A 13,607-nucleotide genomic window follows, 5' to 3' on the forward strand; every position below is an offset into this window, starting at 1 on the left:
TTTTATCTGATTCCTAAACTGAAATTTTTGCAGAATTTTTTGGGGAGTAAAGGGTGTCTTTAATAATGTAAAACCATAATTCAGCACCCATTATGAAAGAGCCATCAATATCATGTTTTTAAGAATTAAATACTGCATAAGAAACAAATTTAAATTCATACTTGAAATTTTTTATATTACATACACATTACAAATTTGATATACGTTTTCAGTATACATTGCAAAATGCTATTAGACAAAGAAAATAAAGTTTAGAGTATGCAATTAAATACCAATACATTCAGCTTATGATTCAGATTCATTAATTCTTTCTTGAAATCAATGAGACTTGGAGACTGTGTATTCAGGAATGAAGTATTTTTACAGGCAGACGCGAATTTAAAATATTTTTTCGTCGTGTTTTAAGTCTATTGAAATTGATGCTTCACTCACTTTTTCTAACAACACAGGTTCTAAAAGCGTGCATAAAAGAAATATTGCCTCTTCAATATGATTTTATAAAATTTCAAATGCAGATATTAAAGCTTTTGGGATCCTTTTATTAGTGTGATCAAGGCTAAATAATTAAATTAAAAAAAATAAAGTAAATAATAATAATAATAAAGAATAACAGACAATATTAAATTTGGACTTCATATAAAAGTAGTATTCTACATTCAGATTTTTATGCTTCATAATGTTGCAAAAGATTGCACAAGAATTTAAGAGTACGAAATTATTATTTTTGCATTATTAATAATAATAATAATTAATGATGTGATTAAAAGCACTACCTATTATCTTTTTATATCTTAAGTTGCTCTTTAATGGCGACATTGTTAATATATCTTTAGAACAAATTTGTTTTGAAAATATTTTGTTGTTCTGTTATTAAAAGATAAAACGGAGTTTAAGAAAAAACAGTTTGATTATTTTTGTCTTGTCCAACAGCTATAGCAAAATTAATCATTAATGGATATCCCATGAAACATTTGTTAGGAATTTTAACAAGCTAGTTCAAAGTGCTAACCCAGTGGTCAGCAAACTATAATGTTGCTGTTTGGCTCCTTGAGTGTGGCAGTTTCACAAAATAGCATATCTGGGCTGGCACACGCAAAAGCAAGAAAATCTTGAAAATACAACACAAAGGCCATCAAATTTTACACAAGCATGAAAACATATCCGCAAATGTTATCCCTGTTATTTTTTTTTTTTAAGCACTTTGATATTACTGATTATACATCAAACTGTGCTATTGTAGTAATTGCTATATTTTAATAATTTTAATTAATGAAATGCTCTGAATTAATATATTATTCAATGGCAATTTTAACTTGAATGAGCAACCAAATGACGTAAAAATGTAGTTTAGTTTCAAAATATCAGGATTGTTAGCTTCTAGACCTTGCATATTTGAAGTTTTTTTCAGTGTCTGAAACAGACATTTTCCTAGCAACTGAATTTATGCAAGGTAAAATACATAGACGATGTTTGGGTTGCATATAATATGAAAAGAACTTCAAATTATAATTGTCTAAAAGCAAAATCTAGATATTTTGATATGAAGCTTCATTTTTACCTTATTTGTTGTATCAAGTTAAAATTGCCATTGTTCTGATTCTAGTAAGATTTTTACTGATGTATTGATATATGGGCCATTGTACTGATTCCATTGCAATGACCCATTTATCAGTCACGAGATACTTACTTACCATTGTATCATTCATCAAGAAATGCTTTTGGAGCAGACATTTCCAGAAGAAATTTGCAAATTATGGAATTGGTGTTTATGATTATCAACTCCATTATAGCTAAAGCTATCATCGCCAGTTTAAACATTTTTTAGCTGAAATGGAGAGTGCACAGATCGTCTGCTGCATAACAAAGTACGCTATTTATCAAGAGGAAACTTTTGAAACTTTTTGTGTCCTTATTAACAGAAATTAAAGCATTTCTCCTTAAAAAGGGTGTTTATTATCCGGAACTAATGAATGATAAGTGGATCTAAAGATTTTATTTCATGATAGATGTTATGTCTCGTCTAATTCAGCTTAATCAAAAACTACAGGGGAAAGGAAACACAATTTTTTCGATGTTAGAAGTTATTTCATTTGAAAACAAATTATCTTTTTTTGCTCAAGATTTTGAGAGAAACTTTGCTTCACTTTCCAAGTCTGTTGAAACATCACCAAGAAAATAATTCTGGTACTGACATTTGCAATTTCAAAACAACAGTTTTAAGTTTTTCTCAGCGAATGTCAGGAATTCAGAAACAACAAAGCAATGTTAGCCTTTGTTAAAAAAGACCTTTTAATACTACTGTAATAGAATTAAATTTTCCTCCCTTTAGTATTGACACTGGCAACTTTAAAATACAATTGCTGGATTTAAAAAACAAAGAATTATGGAGCTCATAATTTGAATGTCTTAGCTCTGATATAGAAATCTTGGAGAAAAACAAATGTCAGCTTAGTTCACAGCACAAGTGGTCTGCTCTGAAAGACCTGGTCGGGTCTACATATTCATGCGAAGAATCATTATCAAACATGAACCTTATTAAGAGTAAATTGAGGAGTAGTCTTATTGATGAGAACTTGGAATCATACTTAAAATTGAAAACCGCGACTTACAAACCTGATTTGCATAAACTTTCCAATGAGATGTAAGGCCAATGTTCGCATTAGTGTTTGTTCATCACTGTCATGATTTTTTTGGGGGGCAAAATCATGACAATGATGAACAATTTTATTTCATCAATAAATAGTACCGTTATTAAATGTAATGTTAAATTTTAATCGACATACCTATATAGTTTAACTAAGACTTAAAAATTGATGTATTAAGTTAATTTTAGGAAGTGTTGTGGAAGGAAAAGTGATGTAGTGTTTAGAACTGAGAAATTTATGTTAAGATGGTTTGGAGGATATAATGTAGAGGATGAATGAGAGAACATACACGAAATGAGTATTTAAGAAGTGTGGATGGGAGAGCTAGAAGAGGGTCGACTTCAGAAAATCTACGTGGATCAAATTGAAGATGTTCTTTGTAAAAGCCAGCTTAAGAGAACCCTAATTAAGTGAATAACAGCATATCTACCTTTAGAATTTAAGTTAAAAAAGTGTGGCTGTCAAAAGAGAGTTCAGTCGTTGAACTGTTGATAATAATTCACTCTGTTGAAAAATGAAATGTTGAGGGGAAGGATTCAAAAGTACTTAGAATTCAGCTGATTTTCGGCACGCTTCGTTAGACGGGAGATTGAGAGATATGAAATTAAGATTTGAAGCAATAATTAGTCGAAAAGTAAAACAAATACGAGTTTTCTGAACAAGAATATAAAAAAGGAGAATATTATGAGCTGTTAAAAAGATATTGATATATCAGAAAGATAGATTCTTTACAAGCTGCTGAAAATATTGTAGTTATACAGAGGCTGTTCTCACATTTTTAGACAATTTTCATTGAATTTACAACAATAAGTTACTTAAAAATTTCGTGTTTTATGTTCTGTTTGATAACCCTTATTCTTCACACACACACACACACATATATATAAGATTTAATTATAAGTAGTAAATTGCTAAATACTTGCACTCAAGCTGTTGAAGTAATAAAATAATAATTTATTTTCTACTGTTCGACCACGTATTCCAGATTTATGTAGCGGAAGTGGGCATATCTATTAGTGATGTGGGGGTGAGTGCTGTAGCCAGGTTAGATTTAAATGTTTTTTCCATTTCACACTCTTTCGAGTGCTGCACAACAGAAAATTTTTGTCTGCGCTTTATACATTTTAAGTTGATGTACCGTGAAATTTTAAAATTAAAGAATTTAATTCAAATGCATAGAAACATCAGACATTTCAAAGAAAAACCATTAAAAGAACTGTAATAGTAAACTATTTGTCTTAATACAATTTATCATCAGTTTTATAAATATTTTAATAGATAACAAATTAATAATAATTTAGATAATGCATCTTAGTTAATTTTTTATATTTTCAAACCGCGAATGAAAAACTTTTATCTGTTAAATATTTAATAAATTACATTTATTAATATAATCAAATGATCTATAAATAAGATAAAGCAATTTAATGAGAAGAGGTTGCATAAAAATTATTTTAGTTTTAATTAGACATGCCCTACCTTTTTCACCCCTTTACATTTTTGACTGAGTAACTGGGATCGCCAGTCTTCCTAATTGTGATTCTTCATCACAAAATTTAATCACGTTATACACTAATTTCTTAAAATCGCTGTGAAAAGGTTTATTTTTAGAGCTTTCTGGGATACTAGAACTCATCGTAAAAATGAAGATTTGAAAGTAAAAAGAAGGTCAGTAATAGCGATGCTTGACGATTATAAGAAAAAGAACTGCTAAATGATCACCGACCTCCGAGAGGGAAAATATACCCGCGCTTTTCACCCACACCCTGTGATACTTCTTAAACAATTTGAAGTGAACTTCAATGATGGAACACAGCAATAACTTTTACACACACACACACACACACACACAAAAAAAAAAAAGGGGGGGGGCGACATACAAACAAGAGAAGAAAAGGTATAAAAACTTGTTTAAAAAAAAGGTATTATTCGTTTTCGAAGATTGTTGATGCCAATGCTGCCAAAAATAATTGCGGCAAGAAAGGAAGTATAATAGTAAATAACTATCTAAGATTGATGTTTTAATTTAGATGAAAGGTTAATTTCATCTCAATTAAAATCTTTTTTATTATTATAATTTATATAAAAATTGCTAAACATAACTGAATGGATGCCTGCATCGCTATTTCGCTACCGACTTATCGCTAAAGCATAATTTCATCTCGTTGGTTGTTCAAACGTAATTTTCTATAATGAATGATGCCTTTTCTTTGACAATATTCTCGGTAAAGTGCAGAATCGCCCGCTTATTTGTTTGCTTCATTTTACAAGGATAAGAACAATTAGATTTTTGTCAATTTGCTTTTACTTTTTAAGTGAAAATAGATCGATGTGTACATGGATACCGAGTATGTGCAATTCTTAAAAACGTGTCAAGTATTAGGGGATTCTGCACTTTACCCAAAATTCTTTTGCAGACTTTTCGTCATGGGCAATTCCCAAAGTGTTAAATCCATAGGATATCAAAAAAGGATTTAAAGATTAAACTAGTATTTCAGTGGCGTCTTAAGAAATATAGAACTATATAAACTTACGCAATCTGAAATCAGCACGTACGCTAAATTTTTCGCGCTGTTAAAAGGGCGCGTTTGCTAGTTTGGCGCTTTTGCGCATACATTTTCGCTGCAATTTTTTACAGTCCTCAAAACGAAATAGTACCAAAAAAATAATTACATGCTTCGGCGAGAAAATGCATGCGGCTCTCGAGCCTGTAATTCAATATTGCCAGTAACCTGTACATTATTTATTATTCATCTATTTCAAATGCACGAAAGATTAATAATGATATTAAAGCTGTTACAACTGCTACGACCTTCGAGAGGGAAAAATACCCATGCTTTTCATCCACACTCCTTCAATTAAACTGACCCAGCTTGGCTCTCAGTCAACTGCTCTCGCTAGTGTAGTTAGACAGTAGTAGATTATTGAATATATTGTCTTTGAAAAAGATTTCCCCGTCCGTCCGTCCATAAACTACTGTACTCTTCGTCGATCATTATGGTAGTTTCAGAATATTTCATCAGTGCGGTAAAGAAGTCGTTTAACAGTTACATGAACCATACAAATATTACTTTCCGAATCCTGTATTTTTTACACTTCTTAATAGTAAATTCTATTTGATCAAGGAAGGGTTCAATTACAAGGCACATAGGCTTAATGCCTTTATCGCCACATCATCAAAAAGAGGGCTCAGCAAAGAGGTAAAATTTAGTGTCGAACTGTTAAAATAACAAAAGCTAAACTGCCTTCCACAGTGAAAAAAGGTAAAAACACTGATGGACTGAATTAGTTTAGTAATTTTGACATCGAATAAAGGGCCAGAATCAATTTTGAAGGGTTACATCGTGAATTTTGAAAAGATTCAATATTGCCTTGATCAATGATCTTGTGGTGTTAAAAAAGCGAGAAAGGAACCACTCACGAAAGGTCATTCACGTCGCAAATGATTCGGTTCTGGGAAGGGAAGGGAGCAGGGAACTCGTTAGGTTTAAAGAGGCAGGACCAGAATTGCCTCTGAGGAGAAACATGAGATAAATAAATTAATAGCTTTAAGTGTTATGATATAATAGTAGTAAATTAAAGAGATTGAATTTAAAATAAAATATCTGGACACAACAACCCTTTTAGCAGGGAACAAAGAGTTGCTTACTCTTAAATTACAACCGCTTACAGTTGAAAGAAATAATAATTGCCCGACTAGGAGACAAAGCGTGACTCTGAGGGAAGATGAAAAAAAGCGAATTCACTCAGGCGGCGTGGGGGGGGGCAGGTTAGTGAACGAGTTGATTGATAACTTCCAGGCATCCGTCTCCATAGCAGCGCCTCTTAGGAAATGGTAATGCATTATATGGGCTTTCTATAGGAGCTCTGGGCCTTTTTTCCAAGATGACGCAACTCCTAGATGCAGAGTCGTAGCTAGGGTTTTCAGCGCCCAGGGGCAACTGAAGATTTCGCGTCCCCTACTGCTTGCCAAGAATGGAAAATATTTAATTCTAAAATGTCGTAACATCAATTTGGCGCCCTATGAATTCTGCGCCCGGGGACAGATATCCCCCCTTGCTCCCCTCTAGCTACGCCCCTGCCTGGATGATAAGTAGGCAATGAATGGACTTGGTGGTCGTGTGTGCTTAATGCATGATATAATTAAAGAAAATAAGAGTAGACAATCTCCTATAACAAAAGAATATATTAAATACTAAATTACAATTTAAATTACATTGCAGAGATCAACACAGAGCTCGAAACACAGTTCGTGCTAGCGTCGCGTACACTTGTCCGACGAGAAGTCTGAGTGAGTAAAGATGTCGCTTTGCTGCTCCGATTAAGAACTGGATTTTACACGTGGCGCCATCTCATGAATAGAAGTTGAAGTATCTGTCGGAACGCCACATGGAGAATGGTGTTACCGATTGAGTAATTGTTTTGAAAAAGTTGCTGTATAAAGCGATTTAAGAGAAGAATTTGGCTGCATTATGAATGTTCTCGTTCGCAACAAACCAAGTAGCTTTGTAGATTTGCCAAAGCATAATATTTTGGATATGCTTCCTGTTAGTAATTGCTGCTGCGCCCCACACGAGACTTGCATAAGTCAGAATAGGCCTTATCATTAATTTATAAACTAAGATTTTGTTTTTCGTGGACAGGTCGCTTTTTCTACCGAAAAAAAGGCAGTAATTGGGATTTGACAACCTTCGCATTGGAAAATGTTTTTTGAATGTGAGGTTGCCAAGTTAATTTTGAATCAAGTATCACTCCTAGATACTTATAAGCAAAGAATCTCTAATTCTTTGCTTATAAGTAGGAACCCAGGGAATTGGTTCTTCGGGAAGGAGTCTATTTGTACATAATTTGCTACACTCTAATAGTAATAATCAAATATAATCAAATTTCTATAAAAAGTAACACCACTAGCTCGGCGAAATGAACTAATAAAATGAAGCGAACATCACATTTGGCCCTAAACTTTTCGTATTGCGGGCAGAAAGACATCATAAATGTAAAACAAGAGTTTATCTGTCAAAGGCGGTTAATATGTATTTTTCTTTTTGATTTGCGAAACTTATTTCTTGTACCATTGCGTATTATTTTCTGTTGACTCCAAAAATGTCTTCCTCAGTTACTTCTTTAAATTCTAAACCTGAGGTAAGTCATAAATGTGTAAATTTTAGTTTTCTGTTAAATAATAATAAGTATGGAACAGAAAACTTACCATACTGTTGTGAACACATAATGTGCATTTGCTGCCATTCATTCGTAGCTGTAGAATATAAAATGTGATCTAAATTTCGACATTTTTCGAGCAGTTTTAAATCGTTGGTTTTTCTTATTATCCGAACATTAAAGGACAGTATAAATTTTAAATAGCATTCTTCAAGTTGCAATAATGATTTTATTAAAATTTCATGATGTACACAGGAGAAAACTACTATCTAAGCACCGACAACAGCAGTTATTTTGGAACTTCATTACTTTTAATAATCTTTAATCTAACTGATAGGAATATTTGGTACTGTTCTGTTATCAGAACCGGATTCAGAAATGTATGAACCTGTGTTTGTATGTATGTATGTGTATATGTATACACACATACATTCGTACTTACATATGTACATGAATACATACATTTCTGAACCCCGTCCTGATAACAAAACAGTGCCGAATACTTAAATACAGTATGGCGAGAACAAAATTATCAAGCTATTAAAACATTGCTTAATAATTAAACAACATTTTTAATGTGGCGTAATCTATTCATTTATATAGTTATATAAATTATTTTTAAATGCAATACATTTACATTTTTTGCATTACCACAGGAACATTATTATCAAGGTTTCTGAATTGCTCACATGGGACCCATTTATGTCTTTATTTTCTATGGACTTCATAATTTAAGAACAAGAATCTTGGATCATATGTGTTTGTAGGGAAGGGGGTAATACATATAATCCTGCTGGAATCGAGCAAAAAATATGTTTCGTACAAATGGCATAAAACATGTATTTTTTATTGATGCAACTCCGTATTCTGTAATCTACTTACAAACCCACAATTTAAAAAATAAATAAAAATTGATATAATTATCTCCGGATCTGTCCCCAAAATTTTCTGCATGGAAGATTTATTTCGATGTTTATAAAGGCTATTTTAAGTATATTGTGCAGGCCTGTGTAATAGATAAAAGCTGGTATGATGGAATAAAAGGAAATCATACAGCACTGACATTAAAATATTCAAGACACTAAAAAATTAAACTAGATCATTTTACAGCATTTCTATTCTGAATATGATGTGGATTTACCCCAGAAACTCATTGTTGGATTTTATATATTAAAAATCGCTATGTGAATATTTGGAATTCACTTGCAAGTTTAAGTACTTTTTTAGTGTTGACCAAGAGTGTTTTAATGTTGAGCAAATTTCAGTGTATCCTGAATTTTCATAAAGAGCAAGCTACTGAAAACAGAATTTAAAAAAGTTATGCTTATGAATGGAAGTTAGAACTAAGTATGGTACAGAAAATTTACCACTGTTGTGAATACATAATGTGAACTGTATGTATTTGAAAGTTGGCTATAGATTTTGCATATCAGTGTTTTGTTAAATATTGCATAGCATATAAAATAATGAAATGCACGCAATGAAAATTTTAAATTTACCAGATTTATAGTCTGAAATATTGAAACTAACAGTTTTTCATATAAAGCATTGTATCTTAGAGTCATTATTCAGTTTTGCTTGATTGATTCATATTGTGCGATAATTCCAAGTATAAAAAATAAATAAATTATATTAATCAGTTTTGAATTCATCTTAGTGCCAGGTAAAAGTTGAACACTGGGTTCAGTTAATATTTGCAAAATCGGAGACTCCTTTAAAAAAAAAAAAAAAAAAAAAAAAAAAAAAATCATCACAAATACTGCTAGTATTTAAATTTATGTTCTAGTTTATTATCATTCTCAAGAAAAGAAGAACATTCATTTCAAATAATTAATAGAGCTAATGTTAAATACAGTGAAAATCGTTTAACATGAAACTGAAGTGACTGAAATATTTTTTTGTGTTAAAGGATATTGCAAAACAAATAAATAAAAACATATATTCAACAAAATTAAGTTTATTAGAGTACATTTTATTTTACATAGATATGTATATATGCATGTATTTAATAAAAATTAATGAAACAAAAACATCCACAAGAACTTAATTTAATACAAAACTTTCAAGTTTTTGGAAAATAATGACATTTTTTTTTTTTCATTGTCTTTTTTAGCATCAAATTGTTCAATGTCATCCATTTTGTTATTCATTTCACAATTACACTGTGTATCTAAATAACTGCACATACTTTTCACGATGTTCCTCATTTCGGATGACGTGTGAACAGGAGCTGCATTATTTATTTCATTTCCGTTGTTGGAATCTGCATCAATGATATTTTTTTAGCCTTGAACAAACTCCAAACATAATTTGTCTGCCATAATTGGGGCTGTACACATATTATCATCATCTACTGCAACAAATTCTTTCGATGATACATTAGGACAGTCCAATAATACAGAAACTTTCTCAAACACTTCATTAAGTGTCGGCTCAGTTTCAATATCCTTCTTCTCTATTTCGTTTGGCAAGAACCAGACTCCCTGATTTTTAGACACACTGCAATGTACACATCATTGAATTCCAAAGCCAACTGATGAGAGATGAGATGTTTTTGTATGGTATTTGTGTGGGTGAAAGTAGATTAGATAAACAACATTGGCTATTCTGAGGGTATTTCAAAGCCAAGTTAACCTCCATTCTACAAAATATGTGAAACCACCTCTCTTTCATTTCACACTCCTCTTAAATCTTGCCTATGTGGCTGGTGTTTTCCGTATTTTGTTCATTCCCAGAAGGGAAATCTTTTCGTGTTAAACAATTTTCGTTTCGAGTTTAACCTTTTGAAGACGGGATGGCCATTATAATGGCCATAGACTCCTCCCTTTGAAAAGTCGGGGTTGTCCACTTTAGTGGCCATGTCTTTTTCCCCCATTTTTCAGGCTGAAAAGTGGGGTGAAATGTCAAATTTGACGTCCCTGGGGTTTTAACCACTTATCTCTTTCAAAGTTCTTCCTTTTGTGATATGGATGCACCCCTCTGAGAATCCATTAAACTACACACAAGAATCTTTGTTGCAAATAGGAGGTTATTTCTTAAAGGGGGGAAAGCATTCGGTTCAATATTCCCCGTCCTTTGGTAGCTTTTACTGCTACCAAAGCCCCGGCCTCAAAAGGTTAAAGAAAAAGCATGAAAATATGTAGTAGTTTGTCGGGACCGTTGTGTTATTTCAAGTTAACCGATATTTCATCTTAAGAGTTTTCACATTAAACTTATTCCACTGTATACAGTCAAAAGTCTTTAATCCGGACGTCCATAATCCGGAATGATCTATAATCCGGACCTCAAAGCTACAAACTTTCTGTGCATGCGTCAACACATAATGCTCATAATACCTTTACGCATGCGCCTAATACGTTTATGCATGTGCATTTAATGTATAACGGGCGGTATAAGCTAAGCTAAAATTATCTAATTATCTATTTCAGTTAATGTTGCAGATTGTGTTGTTCCTTAATCTTCTAATTGGATCTGGCTTATTATTTTTTGCAGACTGTTAGAGCAATTTTATAAAAGTAAGCTTGAACTTTCGATTATGTCAAAAAGAATTTCCGATTCTGGAGCTACCAAAGGATCTACAAAGCGAAAGCATGTTTCAAACAAAATGTGGAATTGCTGCAAAAAAATGGATAAAGGCATATCCTTTGATTCTCTAATCATTCCAAAATATGTTTATCAATTTCTCGCTGCTCTGCGGGGGAGGGGGGACGACATGGCGCGCAATGAACTGAAAGTTGATCTGTCAGCACTATTCTTACCTTCAGGGCAGATGTTTTCATTTTATTTGGCTTATTAATTCCTTACTAAATGTAGTATTTCATCTCGATGTACTCTGATACGATTTAAATCAAATTCCTCGTCATTATAAATATCACGAATACACATCAAATAGTTTTCTGGTTGCAATTTTCTAATTTCGACTATGTGTAATGTATGCTTTACGCATGCGCGCGTTGAAAGAAATGTTTAATAAAGTAAACAAATTACTATTAAGCTTTTTTTTTTTTGTAAATTTTTATACCCTTTAGATCATAATTGCTCTTTATTTCATAAATTACGGTTTCATATTTTTAATTTTATAATTTCTGCATGGCATCTTACAAGATTTAAACTGATGATCTATAATCCGGAAAAACCGATAATCAGGAATTGCCGAAGTCCCAACGAGTCCGGGTTAAAGACTTTTGACTGTATTTAATAAAATTGCAGATAAGCTGAAATTAGAAAAATAAAATTTTTTTGCATTAAAAAAGTTTGCAAATTTCTTCTTACTATTAGAATCAAGTTTTTGCTTACTTTCTTGGATGTATTACAGTTCCACAATATAGGTAATTGATTCACATTTTTCAATACACATTCTGTTTGGGGAAAAATATGCTTTGTGTGTTGGCTTTTTGTAACTTATGCTCTTTGATTGAACTAAGCTAACAATTCTGTATTTTCTTTGTATAGTATTTATATGACTTTTTAATTGCAATATATAAAATCATTCTAAGCAGTAGGAAATATCCATATGAAATTGTGCATGCATTTTTTTTACTTTTATTTTAATCTATCAGTTTTATGTAATTTTACTATTTGTGTAATCAGCAGACTGATTAAGGCAGCTCTTGTTTTGTGCACGATCTGTTCTTTATCGCTTATATGCGAAAAGCCCTACATGTGTTTGAAAACTATTACTAGGACTGAATTTCTAAATTTAGAAGTGCAGGAACTATATAGAATGCTGCCAAAAACAAGAAAATAATTTATTAAATAAAATAATAGATAAAGCAATAAATAATTAATAATTAAATAAAATATATAAGGATAAAATATTTACTATTAAGTAAATAACAAACCAAAATATAAAAATTAAATGAAAAGAAGTAAGTAAATAACAAATTAACATAAAGTCAAAAACATTTAGTGAAATAATTAAGGAAAGGAAGGATAAGTTAGTTCATAATAGCAAGACATGATATTGAAGATAAAAGGAAGGTTTTCTTTTTTCAAATGTTTCGCTTTTCATACATTTGTCAAGAATAGTGTCAACCAGTTAGGGAACTGATTGCCTCATCCCTTAGAATTTTGCGCTCGATTCACCACTAGGAAAGATCTGATATTAAACTCGAAAGAAGGTATAAGAATATGCAAATAATGATTCAAACCCTCACCTTACCATTCAACTAATAGTCAACCTCTGCTACCTACTATATAATTCAGGAGGATGATGAAATATTAATAAATAATTTCATTCAGGGGAAAATAAAAAATATACTTATATCTCAGTAGGAACAAAAAATATTTTTCTTTCTAGTGAAATTATTTCACTGAGAGAGGATAATTAGAATAAAAATTGTATATTAAAGATTATTGTACAAAAACTTTACAGCAGAAACAATATATTGTTATGGATATTAAAGATAATAGAACTGTGGTCTTTTACCCTTCGGTGTGCATTTTATTTCAAGAAAAATAGACCATAATAATAATTTTTTAATTAAAATTTGGATATTTCGTGCTTTGAAAATGAAAATTCTAATATTTCTCACTTTGGCAGTCTTACAAATTTATAAAAATATTTAATAGTAGCTATGCAACACATGTCCACCTTTATTTTAGTTGCAATAATATATTAAAGTCACATTCAGACATGCTTGTGGAAGGGTTAAATTTTAATAATTTATTTTGAAAAAAAGAATAGTTAATACATAGTGATATCTCAATGTATGTTCACTTTGAAATATATTGTTTAGTATATTTACTGTTTGTACATGAAATTTTTTATTTGGTACATGACATTTGTTTGGAATACAACTT

The 13,607-nt window shown here is 31.4% G+C and overlaps 1 protein-coding gene across 2 annotated transcripts in view; it reads left to right on the plus strand.

The window, feature by feature from the left end:
- Window positions 1–7,629: 7,629 nt before the first annotated feature.
- Window positions 7,630–13,607, plus strand: part of LOC118200196 (HAUS augmin-like complex subunit 1) — a 48,293-nt gene continuing 42,315 nt past the window's right edge. For both annotated transcript variants that reach the window (XR_004760046.2, XM_035372132.2), the window contains exon 1: window positions 7,630–7,787. Coding sequence is in view for 1 of the 2 variants with exons in the window: in XM_035372132.2 (XP_035228023.1) it covers window positions 7,749–7,787 (39 nt within the window). In the remaining variant the exon portion in view is untranslated. The remainder of the gene's footprint in view (window positions 7,788–13,607) is intronic.

Source organism: Stegodyphus dumicola, chromosome 6 (assembly GCF_044657685.1).
Source record: "Stegodyphus dumicola isolate Sdum_Otavi_A_Nest chromosome 6, ASM4465768v1".
Taxonomy (NCBI): domain Eukaryota; kingdom Metazoa; phylum Arthropoda; class Arachnida; order Araneae; family Eresidae; genus Stegodyphus; species Stegodyphus dumicola.